The following is a 16,974-nucleotide window of genomic DNA, read 5'->3' on the forward strand; positions in this document are numbered from 1 at the left end:
TCCAACATTGGTTGTTTACTCCTGATACACGGGTCACTGGGAGGGTTCAGTCACATGCCCACCATGAGTGTTGACGTGTTTCCTCCTGCAGCTCAGAGAAAACAGAGAGCTCAGTGAGAAGCTGAGTGCTGTGACAAAGACGATGATGGTGGAGACGAAGAAGCACGACAGAGAGATGGAAAACCTTGTCAGGTCAGAGCAGGAGTCAAGAGTCAAGGCAGAAAGAGTTCCTTCTCTACTGGAGCAGATCTACTCCCTACAGCAGGAGCTGGAAATGACTCGCAGGCACAAGGAGGAGCTGGAGCAGCAGAATAACACCTACAGGGAGGTAGGATAGATATATATCACATAGATCATGTAGGATAGACATATATCACATAGCTCATGTAGGATAGACATATATCACATCATAGATTAGGTAGGATATATATATATCACATTGATCAAGTAGGATAGACATATATCACATCATAGATTAGGTAGGATAGATATATATCACATAGCTCATGTAGGATAGACATATATCACATCATAGATTAGGTAGGATATATATATATCACATTGATCAAGTAGGATAGACATATATCACATCATAGATTAGGTAGGATAGATATATTTCACATCATAGATTAGGTATAGGATAGATATATATCACATAGATCATGTAGGATAGACATAAATCACATCATAGATTAGGTATAGGATAGATATATATCACATAGATCATGTAGGATAGACATATATAACATCATAGATCAGGTAGGATAGATATATATCACATCATGGATCAGACAGGATAGATATATATCACATCATGGATCAGGCAGGATAGATATAAATCACATAGATCAGGTAGGATAGATATATATCACATAGATCAGGTAGGATAGACATAAATCACATCATAGATTAGGTAGGATAGATATATATCACATCATAGATCAGGTAGGATAGATATATATATATATATATCACATAGATCATGTAGGCTAGACATAGATCACATAGATCATGTAGGATAGACATATATCGCATCATAGATTAGGTAGGATAGATATATATCACATAGATCAGGTAGGATAGACATAAATCACATCATAGATTAGGTAGGATAGATATATATCACATCATAGATCAGGTAGGATAGATATATATATCACATAGATCATGTAGGCTAGACATATATCACATCATAGATTAGGTAGGATAGATATATATCACATAGATCAGGCAGGATAGATATAAATCACACAGATCAGGCAGGATAGATATAATCCACATAGATCAGGTAGGATAGATATATATCACATAGATCAGGTAGGATAGATATATATCACAAAGATCAGGTACGATAGATATACATCACATAGATCAGGTAGGATAGATATACATCACATAGATCAGGGACTCCCTTTGAGAAACCTTTCCAGACACAAGAACCGAAAACTTTTCAGTCTAAGTAATGTCTAAGAAAATAGACAATTTTCTGGTTTTATTCCTCTTTTTTATTCTGTTCATAAACAATTTGAGAAAATATAAGTAAGAAAAGTAAAACAGCTGCTGTTCTACAATCCAGGGTTTTTTTTGCCGTTTCTTTATTTTATTCTGTCCAATTGTATTCTATGCTATGCTATTTAATTACATTACTCCACAGTAATTATAAGAAACATGGTATTATTTTACTAATAAAATTCTTAGCAGCTAAATTTCTTTCAGTCGACTTAAATTACTCAAACTAACTGTTAGACATAGATTATAAGCACCTTTTATTTAAGGAAAATAACAGTCAGTTTTACAGTTGGCTGTGAACAACTTTAGATCTTTTTTAAGCATATAAAATGTTCACCCTACTATATTAGGTGGTAGATGAGCTGAATATGAAGATCAACATGTTGAAGAGCAACGTGGATGAACTGAACCAGCAAATCCTTGAACAAGGTGAACATCTAACAGGTTTAAACCATCACAGTTGTTCAGTGAAAACCTGCTGCAGTCAAATATAACTGGTGGTTTTCACTCAGGGATGAACACCAACAATGATGACATCACACATCTGGAGGAGGAGTTAGCTGAGGAACGCTCACGATACCAAAGTCTGCAGAGTCAGCACTTGGAGCTGGAACAAAGATACGGAGACCTGAAGGAGGAAGTGGACCTGAGCATGGTGAGGAACTTCATTCAGGATTTACTTTGGATTCGTGGAACCATCACATCCAACAATTAATGCTGCATCCAACAAAATCACATCAAACACAAACTCATTCTGATGAGGATGCAACAGCAAAACCACCATAGATAATAATAATAATAATAATAATAATAATAATAATAATAATAATAATAATAATAATGATTACAGAAGGGGAACAAAAAAAAAAAATCCTAATAAATTATTACAGTGGACGCAAAACAATTAATCAAATCTGGAACTGTTTGCAGTGACTGTTTCTGTGCCGAAACCAGTCCAACTCAGAGGCATGTGTAAACACACACAGAGATCAAAGCTGCAGTTAATGTGGACATAATACACAGCAGAGATATTAAAAAAAGGCTCCAGTTAACCTTTCTCGTATAAGAACATATTTTTAATAAAACAATAGTCAATATTAACGTGTGTGTGTGTGTGTGTGTGTGAGGGAGCAAAACAGCTGGAGTCTGTGCTGTGACACGCTGTGGTGGAGAGAGTCGCTGTGCACAGATCCATGGATCCTGAGCTGTGTCTATGTTCCTCTACATGTTTCCACTAGAACTCTCTCAACGTGTCTCGTTGATGGTACGGAGCGTCAGACCAGAATCAGCCGAGTCATCATTTACACAGAGATGGAACAAGCGATGACTCGGCACTACTCAGGAGCTCAGATCAATGTCATCAACAGATCAATAGGACGGTTTGTGTCCAAAGCTGAACTGATAAGAACAGAGTTACAGGAAGTGACGGAGCAGACGCATTCAATTAGGGGGGGGATACGTTTATTAAACAGCATTTTTATTTGTGTATTTAGTTTTCTACATAATTGATTGTCATTTAGTGCGTCTGTGCACTCACCTCTCCATGTTGAACCATTTAAATAAATGGACGCCACCTATTAGCGCCACAATGTTAGTGAATTCTCCACAGCAGGTGAGAAAACAGCTCCACCAATGATTTAGGGACGTTTACTAGCCTTTATTTCACATCTTAGTCAATACACCCCTAGTGGTTTTTGTTATTGTTGTCTTAAGTGCGACCGTGGCTCATCTTCTGATTGAGAGGTTGGGGGTTCGATCCCAGTACCTGACTATGTGTCGAAGTGTCCTTGGGCAAGACACTGAACCCAAAAGTTGCTCCCAGTGGTCGACTAGCGCCTTGCATGGCAGTCCTGTCCCACTGGTGTGTGAATGTGAGAGTGATTGGGTGAATGAGCTGATATGTAAAGCGCTTTGAGACTGCTTCAGTGTGGTGATAAAGCGCTATATAAATCAAGTCCATTTACCATTACCATTTAAGTCCTAAATCATGTCGCTCCTATCTGAATTTAAGCTTTTTTGTCGGATCCCTGTGACTCACAAACTATAACAAGTCATGATTTGTTTTAAGTATCTCCAAATAACTCCTAAAAGACATATTTGTAACATACGAAATACTTTTCTTTCTTACTTAGATTATCAGTAAATCCAGTGACAGAAGGACGGACTCCAACTACAGCACTAACTCTTCAGAGTTCACTCAGAGCTTTGGGTCGGCTGAAGAACACCATGTTTCTGCCCACATAGAGGTAAAACACTCACTGCTCTTTTATTTTTACTGTGGGGAAAAACAAAAAAAACATGACATTACAATGAAACACAAAACCTGTTTCTCTCCTTAAGTCTGACTTACAGTAACACGTCAACATGCGTGAAACAAATGAAAAAACAATGCACCACGTGTTTTTTACACTGGTATGTGCCTGAAATGTATTTTACTTTATTTCTTTAAGTCAGGACTGTAAGCTAATATATTACATGAATTTGGTCAGTGGCCTCTTATAAAAAGATAAATTGTGTTTCATTGTCATCAGTTCGTTGTCTGTCCGTCTGTCTGTCTGTCTGTCTGTGTGTGTAGAGTGTTGTAGGTCTTTTAATGCAATATCCACCAACCATTCTCACAGCAAAATATTGCTACTAATATGGGGATTCCAGGTAATGAAAAAAAATCCGGTCGGTTGATTTTTGGCAAAAAAAAACAGCTTTTTTTTGAGGATTTTGAAAAAAACTTTGTCGTGGACTGATTTTAAAGAAGGAAAGGAAGTAGACCATTGATACCTTGCTGTAAGGTGACATTCACTCAGGGCTCTCTATGCATAAACAGGTGAGCAATCATATTTAATCATGTTTTATTCTCCTACCGGTATTATAAATGTAAAGGATGAACCATATCCAACTATAAATTCACTGAAGTGCTTAGCTCGGTCACAATAAATCAATGTAAATTCATTTTCGTGACAGTTGATATTTTGAGGATTTTTTAAATGTCAGGCCGAGGGTTTTCAAGTGTGGGCACGTTATGTTTTTTATTCTTCTTCTTTGGTTAAAGGTGCAGTCTCAGATCCCTCCCTCCCCGCTGCTCTCTTGCCCTGCCTCCAAACTTTCCAAAGTCCCTCCCTCAGTGGAGCTAACAAGCTAACGTTAGCCCGACAGCAACATCACAGTAATATAACATGCTCTGTTAAAAGCATATTACCCTTCTCTCTCTCAGCAGCAACAGTGTCACTTACAGAAGCCCACACGGAGGCTGCTGCGCACACACAGAAACAACACATGCACCACAGAGCTCTAGTGTAACAATAACAAATCAACCATAATGTAAATCAAGCAGCAGTAATTACCTTTCAAGCAGAAAAGTCACCAATTTCATCTTCTACTCCTCCACACCATACACTGTAAAAAAGATGGCGCTCTAGTTCCGGGAAAGGGGCGGGGACTGTGAGCAACAGCTGTCAGACAGTCCATCAAACACAATCCTGGCTCTGATTGGTTATTTTTGCTCGGTCGCAGTGCATTCTGGCAATCTGCCAAAGGCTGCAGGAGCAGCAGGAGGGACTCAATGAGTCTGTTTTTTTTTTTTACACAAACTACTAGTTTGATGTAAAGCTGTCCTTACATAGTGACAGCTTTAGCAAATATGACAAAAAGTTACTTTTATAAGAGTCGCAGACTGCACCTTTAAGGAGGATTTAGGAACAACAACCCTGTCTATGTCTCATTAATGCTGACTTTATGTGTATATAATGTTTCTTAATCAGTAAACTTTAACTTTTTCTTTGTAAACACTGTAAGACACAAATCAGTTCAGTTTTTGTTGTAATTATCTTAACTTTGATCACTTTTAGTTCAGTATCAGGCATTTCGTTTCTACTTGGATTCTTTTAAAACATCTTTCCACCAGCAGGAGAAACACAGATTTCTGACTAACATCACGTCCACCACTTTCATACTAACTTGGCCCACCTCAAAAAGGTAATTTGCTACTATTGCAGTTTAAAGATAAGTTGGTTTGAAAGATAACATAGGTTTTTCACTGAGTCCCAGTATCCACAGCATCCAAAGAAAATAAATGTCTCTGTTAATTATTGTTTTTATGGATTTCAATGTAATCATAGTGTGGAGGTTCAGACCAGTGGCCTGTTCTTCACGCCTCCTGTTTCAGTGGAAACAACCCTGGTACACTGATGTTCTGCTTTAGGAATGGGATGTGACCCAGTACCCATCCTCCTCTCTGTCCCAGACTAAACTGGGATCGGCTCCAGCTCTATGAAAACACACTGAGAGCTGGACTGGGGAGACTTTTCCCTCCTTTGTCTGTAATAATCCCATCAGTGCAGCATTGTGAAGGCTCTGATGTACCAGTGCTCGCTGTGTTTTTATAGGACGAGACGTTGGACCTTCCCGTCCTTTTGAAGCTCCAGAAGAGAGTAAAAGACCTGGAGCAGGACAAACAGTCACTGCTGGAGCAACTGGACAAAAAAGAGGAAACTCAGCAGGAAAAGGACAAAGTACGACATGTCACTAATGTGATCACTGAGCTGAATAAAACATATTTGTGTTATATTGTTGTTTGTTTGTGCGATTCTACAGGAGATAGAGAAGCTAAAGATTGTTAGCAGAACAGAACTGGACCTGGAGACACTGAAGGTAGGATTCATTGTTACACTTTACCTCTCTTTGCAACATATTAAACCATCAACAACCTTTGTGAACTTTCTGTTTTTAATGCAGCGACAGCAGATGGAGACGGAGAACAAGAAACTGAAGCAGGATCTGAACGAGCTACGAACCTCCCTGAGCAATGATAGCAGTGATGTAGAACCTTACAGCGTTCTGATGGAGCAGCTCCACTCCTCCACTGAGGAGCTGGACATGAGGAAACAGGAAGTGCTGCTTCTACGCTCCCACATGGTCCGACAGGAGGCGCTAAAGCACAAGGTTTGGAGTTAAACCAACGACACTAACCATCCAAAACAATCAGTTGAATCTCATTATCTACAACCATGTCAATAGAGTTTCTGTGTTCATCTTCTGAAAGTCTCTGAATGTAATGTAATGTAATGTAATCAATAATGTATTTAATCTGACCTCCAGGATTCTTCACTTGGAGAAGGAGTGAATTTAGATCTCTTAGAGATTTCCTCATATAAAGACATTGACAGGTGAGACCATCACTGTTAACCAGTCTACCTAGTTACAAGTTACTACACAATGAGTGATCAATAACCCACATGGATTTGAAGTTAATCTGGGTGATTTACTGAATGAAAAAAAGACAAAACTAAAAACCTGCTTCTCCTCTCAGAGCTTTTAAATAATCTAATAATAATAATGCATCAATTTTATATATATATATATATATCTCGCATGAGACTGTACGCTAGCCGGAAGGAAGGAGGACGAGGACTAGTGAGTGTGAGAGCCACTATCCAGGATGAAACATCCAAGATCCATACATCAAGGACAAGGCTCCAACAGATGATGTGCTCAGTGAATGTCTCAGACAATGGGGAACAGAAGATGAGGTGCTGGAGGTTCCGTCATGGGAGGACAAGCCCCTACACGGGATGTACCACCGAAACATAACTGAAGTGGCGGATCGCAAGAAATCCTACCAATGGCTAGACAGAGCCGGACTAAAGAACAGCATAGAGGCACTCATCATGGCTGCACAGGAGCAGGCCTTGAGCACCAGAGCAATAGAGGTCCAGATCTACGGCACCAGACAAGACCCCAGGTGTAGACTGTGCAAAAAGGTCCCTGAGACAATCCAGCACATAACTGCAGGATGTAAGATGCTGGCAGGGAAAGCTTACATGGAGCGCCATAACCAAGTGACTGGTATAGTGTACAGGAACATCTGTGCAGAGTATGGGCTGGAAACCCCAAGGTCAAAGTGGGAAACACCCCCAAAGGTGGTCGAGAATGACCGAGCCAAGATCCTGTGGGACTTCCAGATACAGACGGACAGAATGGTAATGGCGAACCAACCAGACATTGTGGTGGTGGACAAAGAGCAGAGGAAAGCCGTTGTGGTCGACATAGCAATACCTAGCGACTTCAACATCAGGAAAAAGGAGCACGAGAAACTAGAGAAATACCAGGGGCTCAGAGAAGAGTTGGAGAAAACCTGGAGGGTGAAGGCATCAGTGGTGCCCGTGGTCATTGGGGCACTCGGGGCAGTGACCCCCAAACTGGAGGAGTGGCTCCAGCAGATCCCAGGAAATACATCAGACATCTCGGTCCAGAAAAGTGCAGTTCTAGGAACAGCAAAGATACTGCGCAGAACCCTCAAGCTCCCAGGCCTCTGGTAGAGGACCCGAGCTTGGAGGAAAAAAGAGAGACCGCCCACGGAGGGTGAGGAAGAGTTTTTTTTTAAAATTTTTTATATATATATATAGCGCTTTTTTGGACACTCAAAGTCACTTTACAGAATCAAGGGCTTATTCTTTCACTCCACACTTAGTGGTGGTAAACTACCATTGTAGCCACAGCTGCCTTGGGGCAGACTGACAGAAGCGAGGCTGCCAAAGTGTGCCATCGTTCCCTCCGACCACCACCAACACTCACTCACTCACATACTACATTCATTCTAGGCAATGTGGGTGAAGTGCCTTGCCCAAGGACACAATGACAGATATCACTGGGGTTACTGTCCCCCACTGTGGCACCTGGAATTCTCAGTGGTCTCCCATCCAACTACTATCTGTGTCTAATCTCTACTAAAGCCCTGATAAACAGCACTGCACTACAATTGTGCATGTTTTAAAAACACCTTTTATGCTTTGGCCTCAACAGGAACTCTGGTGTCATCGTGAGGTTTGTAACGACGTTCTGTGTTTTTCCTCAGAATGACGGACATCCACACACTGAACGAAGACGGAGAACTGTATCTGGCTTATGAAGGCTTGAAAGAGACCAACAGGTGAAGATTTTTTTTTTTTTGTTATTCCATGTTTTGTTATTGTTTACCAAAAGTAACATTAGTGCATTTATGGTATCAGTATTGCCCAGGTTTAAAGTATTAAACGATATATGAATAGATATTAAGAAGTCCTCACATGCCTCTTTATAGTCTATTTCATTTCCATATGGACTTTTCAACACACTTTTCAAGGTTTTTTTTACTTTTACTTGAAATTTACAATATAACTGTATTAGATATATTATTTTTTGTGAACTTTGTTTAAATGTTAGTTTTCCTCATATATCAAAGATTAATTGTGAATTTTGTTTCTTGTTTTATAAGTGTTTGTTTGTTTGTCTTTATTTTAAATTGTTTGTGTTTATTGAAAGGGGCGGAGCTCTTATACAAGCCTTTGGGCTCCGTTCCCTTCATGCACCTTAAATGTTGTTTTTTTTAATGTGTGCTAAATAAATAAATGAAAAAAAAAATGAAAAATGAAATCCAAACTAAAGCTGAGCTCTCTCCATCTGTCCCTCGTCGAGGCTCCTGGAGGGTCAGATGCAGGATCTGCGTCGTTCCCAGCGTGAGGAGGTGCAGAAGCTGCAGGAGGAGGTGAACAGGATGAAGGAGGAGAAGGAGCAGCAGCAGAAACTATTGGCTCAGAGCCTGCTACTGCCTGAAGACGCCCGCATCGACACCCGTCTGAAGCACGAGATCACCTGCCTCACCCATGAGAACTTGGTCCGTAAGGAATCAGGAATCAGGATGTACACTATACGTGTTCTTCATCTGTACGCTAAACCCAGCTTTACTAAATGCTTTCAGGAACTCCTGGAGCAGCGAGAAAACCTTGAGAAATGCCTGAGAAAGACGACAAAACAGCTGAAATTATACATGACAAAGGTTAAAGACTATGAAGGTACTTTGCTCACTTTAACTAGGATTTACTGTACACATTTATTCCAACGTTATGCAAATGAAGTGGTGCGTTCAGTGAGCTTTCAGGGAAAAGATGTTCCTTCTGTGAAGAGCGCTACAATCAAAGCCGTGAACATTACCCGCAAAGAGAAGGAGTACCAGGGCATGCTACGGTACAAGCAGGGGGACGAGAACCGCCTGTTGAAGAACCTGGTCACAGGTATGTCACTATATATATATATATATCTATATATATATATATAAAGGCTGCACAATTAATCCAATTTCAATTGTGATTGTGATTTTGGACTCCATGGTTAAATCAACCTGATCGTTGGTAAATTTTACATTCAAAATGCACTCTGCTCTTATCTAATCAGGAACTTTATCAACCCCAGTAGTCAGCCAACCACCAGGGGGCGAACACATGATTAAGGCTTGTTAAGCAACCTTAAAGGTCCCATATCATGCTATTTTTTACCCATCTTCATTTGTTCTAAGAACCACAAAAATATAGTATTTGAGGTTATTTTTTCTCCCAAACTCAACTGTTTTCCAGAGTTTTAGCCTCTGAAAAGTCACTTTCTTTGCAACTCTACACAAACAAGTTGATTTGTGGCCTACTTATGCATATTCATGAGTAGGCGTGTCTGTAGACGGGACACTGACTTCCTCCTCCCCGCACGGTGACGTAGGGCCAGAGGACGGCCCTCCCTCCTCCCACCCACTCCATAGCCGAGCTCATGCTGCTTTATTAACACGAGACAGAGCGTGGGGGCGGGGCGTTCGCCTGTACATACATAGACTGTAGAAAATACATACATAGCACTGCGCGAAGGACGCTGACATGCTCACCTTTGTTGTGGGCGTGTCTGTTTACGTGTCAATCACGGCAGAGAGCTTCCTGGAGGCACGGCTTCTCCAGCTCAGTGCCGCGTCAAATTCGTCATCAAAGTGGGAACATGTCATCAAATTGGAGTTTGGGCTCACCCTGCAGGAAGAATGGAGCAAATCACCCTCTAACTAACGATTGAGGGAATCAATGAAAAAAAAAAAACACTATGTGCATGTGTATAAAGCCCTAATACCACTTTTATGATGTTGAAAGCACAGAAAAGTCCATTTATCGTAATATGGACCCTTTAAAGCTGCTATCCGGAGTTTCTGAGAGAACGTCTCGATGTCCCGCTCTCAATAGCTCTACTTCCTCCCCTGCCTCTGCCAATCTACCAGAAGCTACGCCTCTGCATTTGTGCACTCGCATTGCAAATAACATAACATCACTTTTGATTAAAACAAGTTAATCCTTTTAAAAGCAGCAAGTCCCTCCACCTTTGAAAAGCAGCTCCGAGATAAATTCTGTTGCGGTCACAAAGACGTTTATCCACAAGCTTTGTACCCGGACTTTTCTTTTCGTTTTTAGTAGAAGCTTTATTTGTTGTCAATCGTGGGATGGGTAGCTGGAGTTTCGGAGCGCTCCTCCATGACACTACGCTGCTCAGAGTGATACCCGTTTGCTGTTGTGATGGTGCACACGCATTAACTTTGATTGACAGTGGTCTGCTCCAGGAAGTTGAAGCCTATTGGCTGGGCAAAGTCAGCGCTTTCTTGCATTTATATAGCGGTCTTTAGGAAGAAGGTGGGACTTATATACATTAATGTATATGAATGACCACCGGCAGTAGACCATAGTAAAAGACTAGTTAGGTATTTCTTCACATTTCAAAAGAATCATACATAAACATAGATTTCTCAGAAACTCCGGATATCAGCTTTAAGAGCAAGAGAGCAACACTTCTCTCTCTGTAAACTGGACTGATGAGAGCGAGTCATGTGGACCAACCAACCTGCAGCGCTGCTTTTTTACCAGTTATTATTAAGAAAAACGTATCTAATTAGTTAGTATTAATTAATTAATTGGACACTCAAGTCAGTAAATGTTGACAAGCTGCTGTTTTTTGCCCAAAACCTGTAGGTTGAATCCTGATGTTCTTAACTTTTTGTTATACGTTACTGTGTAACAGATTTATATATTTAGCCCATAGTACATTTCAAGTTCTTGAGTAAATTTTTGTATTTATCAATATTCTAAGTTAAAGCTTTTCTTTTTGCACTCTAAACTCTTCACATATTTTTTGTTAAAAAGTAGTTAAATAAAAATACAGACATTTTCCCTAACATGATGAATAATTGTGATTAATAATCATGATTACAATATTGATCCAAATAATTGTGATGATCACTTTGGCCATATTCGTGCAGCTCTAATATATATATATATATATATATATAGTATGTCAGTTCTGCTTTCACAGCAGGTTATTGTTGTTGTTGTGCTTCTACTATTGTTTTGTTCCAGACCTGAAGCCTCGGGGTGTCGCCGTCAGCTTCACTCCTGGACTTCCTGCCTACATCATCTTCATGTGTCTACGATACGCAGACAATGTGAACAACGACCAGCGAGTCAGCGAGCTGCTCAACTCCACCATCAGCAGCATCAAAGGAGTCATTAAGGTTCGTTCTGACTGCATTACGACAACAGTTTGAGTCTAGTAGTGTGCTGCAACTAAAAACCACCAATTAAAAAAAAACAACCAAAAACAACAACACAAACTTTTTTACAAACCTAAAATAAGTGTCTACAATGCATCGCAACCATGGAAACATAATAAAGTGAGAGGACTACGCTAACAAGATGCTGCAGGACAGTAGCTCATAACATAACATAACATAACATAACATAACATAACATAACACAACACAACACAACACAACACAACACAACACAACACAACACACACAACACAACACAACACAACACACACAACACAACACAACACAACACAACACAACACAACACAACACAACACAACACAACACAACACAACACAACACAACACACACAACACAACACAACACAACATAACATAACATAACATAACATAACATAACATAACATAACATAACACAACACAACACAACATAGTAGTGAATATGTTAGTTTAGTGTAATGTACTATATTACAATGGTTCCCAAACTGGGGTACGTGTACCCCTAGGGGTACTTGAAACATTTGGTACGCAGAAACATTAACATTATAGATTTTTTTTTTCATGGACACAGACTTTTTTCTCATCCATCAATAATAATTTGTGGCACAATTCTTTAAAATACACCAGAAGGTGAAATTAAAATTCTAAAATGTGCAAAACATCAGAAATAAATGAAGAAAAAGGCCTAAATTCAAGGTTAATGTCGGATGAGACACAAGAAAGAGTTTAAACGAGTCTGCAAACCCAAATTAATAATGTATAACATGAGTTAAGGGATACTTGCGATAGGAAATAAAGGTTAAGGGGTACATGGGGCAATAAAGTTTGGGAAACATTGGTGTATAACATAATAGCAACTTAACTATCATCACAATACCTAAGAATTAACAAGTACATGGAAACATCTGGGATGGTGTTTTCGTGTACTTGTAAATGTTTTTATTTTTTCATATCAAGGAAATATTTTTTTAATTTAATTTCAAATTGCACACTTGTCATTGTTAAAATTAGAGTTGACTAATCTATCAATTTTTAATCAACCAGATTAGTCCCAATCAGATTAAGCATTTGTTTCCCTTCTGAGGGTGACCTGGTAAGGAACCAATAAATCAAGGACATTTAAATTAGGGGTGTCCCGATCCGATATCAGTATCGGATATTGGTCCGATATTAGCCTGAATACGAATATCAGATATTGTATATATATATATAATTTTCTTTCTATTTATTTATTTATTTGTTTATTTTCCAAATTTTTATCTATTTTGTTCAGTTGTAGAATACTGTAGATATTATGTTCAAGGTTAAAATTTATGTAACCAATTAGTTAATAATAAATGAGTCAGTTACCATTTCTCATACCTACTGTTGCTGACTATTGTTCTCTGTTTGAATAAAATCACTTGATCAAGCCTTTTCTAACATTCCACACTACAAAATAAGCAATTATTATTTTTCTATTAACGAAGAAAAGAGCAAGTAAGTATGTATGATTGATGCTGCTATTGAATCAATATTGGTATCGGTACTATAAATATAACATATTAACCCTCACCACTAGATCCCTCCACTTAACCCAAAAAATGCCAACATAGCTCCAAAGATGTCATAATTTAGCGAACGACACTTAATGACACCTAATGACACTTTATTCATGCTAATGACAGTGTAATTATGTATAAAAAAATAAAGTGTTCCCCAGCAGAGTGAGTGATGTGTTGGACGTTGTTTCCTCAGAGACGAGGAAACGACTTTGAGTCGGTTTCCTTCTGGTTGTCAAACACCTGTCGCTTCATGAACTGTCTGAAACAGTACAGTGGAGAGGAGGTGAGTGAGTTATAGTTCATCCTGCAGCCTGTTTAACCCGACCTCTGACCTCTGGTTCCTACGTCAGGCCTACAGCAAGCACAACACGGCCAAACAGAACCAGCACTGCCTGAGTAACTTTGAGCTCACTGAGTACCAGCAGGTGTTTAATGACCTGACCATTCAAATATACCGTCAGTTCATCAAATGCATGGAGGACATCCTGCAGCCAATCATAGGTGAGCAAATACAATACAATCATTCATGTATTTATTTAATTCATTTTTTATTGGTTGCAAAGGACGACTCGAATACTTTTGAAAAAAACCACTATAGCTTTTAAAGATGGAATAAATGAGTGATAAGATAACACGTTTTAAAGAATCTCCTTTTGTAAATGAGTGAATGAAACAGTATTTAGTACTGGGGGGGACTCCTCCATGAACCGCCACCTTAACGTGGTGGAGGGGTTTGAGTACCCGAATGATCCTGGGAGCTATGTTGTCGGGGGCTTAATGCCCCTGGTAGGGTCTCCCAAGGCAAACAGGTCCCAGGTGACGGGTCCGACTAAGAGCGGTTCAATAGCCATATATGTACATGAAACAATAAAGGCAGTTCACGTCGCCCGGATTGGCGCTACCGGGGCCCCACCTTGGAGCCAGGCCCGGGGTTGGGGCTCGAGTGCGAGCGCCTGGTGGCCGGGGCTTTGCCCACAGGCCCCGGCCGGGCAGAGCCCGAAAGGACGACGTGGGCCCGCCCTCCCGTTGGCCCACCACCCGCAGGAGGGATCATATGAGGCCGGTGCAATGTGGATCGGGCAGTCGTCCAGGGCGGGGGCCTTGGCGATCTGATCCCCGGCTACAGAAGCTAGCGTTAGGGACTTGGAATGTCACCTCTCTGGCGGGGAAGGAGCCTGAGCTTGTGTGCGAGGTGGAGAAGTTCGGACTAGATATAGTCGGTCTCACCTCGACACAACAAGGGCTCTGGAACCAGCCTTCTCGACTGGGGTTGGGCTCTCTTCTACTCTGGAGTCGCCAATGGTGAGAGGCGCCGGGCCGGGGTGGCTATACTTCTTGCCCCCCGACTTAGTGCCTGTACGTTGGAGTTTACCCCGGTAGACGAGAGGGTAGCCTCCCTCCGCCTTCGGGTGGAGGGACGGATCATGACTGTTGTTTGTGCCTATGGGCCAAACAGCAGCTCGGAGTATCCACCCTTCTTGGATTCCTTAGAGGGAGTACTGGAGAGTGCTCCTTCTGGGGATTCCCTCGTTCTGCTGGGGGACTTCAACGCTCACGTTGGCAGCGACAGTGAGACCTGGAGGGGCGTGATTGGGAGGAACGGCCCCCCTGATCGGAACCCGAGCGGTGTTTTGTTGTTGGACTTCTGTGCTCGTCACAGATTGTCCATAACGAACACCATGTTCAAGCATAAGGGTGTCCATATGTGCACTTGGCACCAGGACACCCGAGGCCGCAGTTCGATGATCGACTTGTAGTCGTGTCATCGGACTTGCGACTGCATGTCTTGGACACTCGGGTAAAGAGAGGGGCGGAGCTGTCAACTGATCACCACCTGGTGGTGAGTTGGCTCCGATGGCGGGGGAGGATGCCGGTTAGACCTGGCAGACCCAAACGTATAGTGAGGGTCTGCTGGGAACGCCTAACAGAGTCTCCTGTCAGAAGGAGCTTCAACTCCCACCTCCGGGAAAACTTCAACCATGTCTCGGAGGAGGCGGGGGACATTGAGTCTGAGTGGGCCATGTTCCGTGCCTCTGTTGCTGAGGCGGCTGATCGGTGCTGTGGCCGCAAGGTAGTCGGTGCCTGTCGTGGCGGCAATACCCGAACCCGTTGGTGGACACCGGGGGTGAGGGATGCCATCAAGCTGAAGAAGGAGTCCTACCGGGCCTTTTTGGCCTGTGGGACTCCGGAGGCAGCAGACAGGTACCGACGGGCCAAGCGGAGTGCAGCCACGGTGGTCGCCGAGGCAAAAGCCCGGACATGGGAGGAGTTTGGTGAGGCCATGGAGAACGACTTCCAGATGGCTTCGAAGAGATTCTGGACCACCATCCGGCGTCTCAGGAGGGGGAAGCAGTGCACCGTCAACACTATGTATGGTGCGGATGGTGCGCTGCTGACCTCGACTCGAGACGTTGTGGATCGGTGGGGGGAATACTTCGAAGACCTCCTCAATCCCACCGACACGCCTTCCAATCAGGAAGCAGGGCCCAGCGACCTGAGAGTGGGCTCTCCTATCTCTGGGGCTGAGGTTGCCGAGGTGGTTAAAAAGCTCCTCGGTGGCAGGGCTCCGGGGGTGGATGAGATCCGCCCGGAGTTCCTCAAGGCCCTGGATGTTGTGGGGCTGTCATGGCTGACACGACTCTGCAACATCGCGTGGACATCGGGCGCAGTGGCTCTGGATTGGCAGATTGGTGGTGGTCCCCCTTTTTAAGAAGGGGGACCGGAGGGTGTGTTCCAATTATAGAGGGATCACACTCCTCAGCCTTCCCGGTAAGGTCTATTCAGGGGTACTGGAGAGGAGGGTCCGCCGGATAGTTGAACCTCGGATTCAGGAGGAGCAATGTGGTTTTCGTCCTGGCCGTGGAACTGTGGACCAGCTCTACACCCTCAGCAGGGTCCTTGAGGGGTCATGGGAATTTGCCCAACCAGTCCACATGTGTTTTGTGGACCTGAAAAAGGCATTTGACCGTGTCCCTCGGGGATTCTTGTGGGGGGTCCTCCGGGAGTATGTGGTATCGAACCTCCTGATAGGAGCTGTTCGTTCCCTGTATGACCAAAGTCAGAGTCTGGTCTGCATTGCCGGCAGTAAGTCAAAATCGTTTCCGGTGAGGGTTGGACTCCGCCAGGGCTGCCCTTTGTCACCAATTCTGTTCATAACTTTTATGGACAGAATTTCTAGGCACAGTCAGGGCGTTGAGGGGGTCCGGTTCGGGGGCCTCAGAATTGCATTACTGCTTTTTGCAGATGATGTGGTCCTGTTGGCTCCAACATACCGTGACCTTCAACTCTCACTGGATCGGTTCGCAACCGAGTGTGAAGCGGCCGGAATGAGAATCAGCACCTCCAAATCCGAGTCCATGGTTCTCGAGTGGAAAAAGGTGGAGTGCCTTCTCCGGGTTGGAGATGAGGTTCTGCCCCAGGTGGAGGAGTTCAAGTGCCTCGGGGTCTTGTTCACGAGTGAGGGAAGGATGGAGCGAGAGATCGACAGGCGGATTGGTGCGGCGTCTGCAGTGATGCGGAGTCTGCACCGGTCCGTCATTGTAAAAAG

At 42.6% G+C, this 16,974-nt stretch overlaps 1 protein-coding gene across 2 annotated transcripts in view; it reads left to right on the top strand.

Annotated features, from left to right (window-relative positions):
- Positions 1–16,974, top strand: part of LOC114465729 (unconventional myosin-Va-like) — a 37,064-nt gene that overhangs the window by 16,220 nt on the left and 3,870 nt on the right. Inside the window, exons 22-36 of one of the 2 annotated variants that reach the window (XM_028450925.1) lie at positions 92–328; positions 1,860–1,938; positions 2,022–2,164; positions 3,642–3,755; positions 5,889–6,014; positions 6,097–6,153; positions 6,238–6,444; positions 6,601–6,668; positions 8,357–8,431; positions 8,956–9,154; positions 9,239–9,332; positions 9,408–9,551; positions 11,691–11,845; positions 13,621–13,710; positions 13,778–13,928. In XM_028450925.1, coding sequence (XP_028306726.1) covers positions 92–328; positions 1,860–1,938; positions 2,022–2,164; positions 3,642–3,755; positions 5,889–6,014; positions 6,097–6,153; positions 6,238–6,444; positions 6,601–6,668; positions 8,357–8,431; positions 8,956–9,154; positions 9,239–9,332; positions 9,408–9,551; positions 11,691–11,845; positions 13,621–13,710; positions 13,778–13,928 — 1,939 coding nt within the window. Of the gene's footprint in view, positions 1–91; positions 329–1,859; positions 1,939–2,021; positions 2,165–3,641; positions 3,756–5,888; positions 6,015–6,096; positions 6,154–6,237; positions 6,445–6,600; positions 6,669–8,356; positions 8,432–8,955; positions 9,333–9,407; positions 9,552–11,690; positions 11,846–13,620; positions 13,711–13,777; positions 13,929–16,974 lie in introns of both variants that reach the window. The other variant, XM_028450924.1, reaches the window with a different exon arrangement.

The sequence above is a fragment of the Gouania willdenowi genome, chromosome 6 (genome assembly GCF_900634775.1).
Source record: "Gouania willdenowi chromosome 6, fGouWil2.1, whole genome shotgun sequence".
Classification (NCBI taxonomy): Eukaryota; Metazoa; Chordata; class Actinopteri; order Blenniiformes; family Gobiesocidae; genus Gouania; species Gouania willdenowi.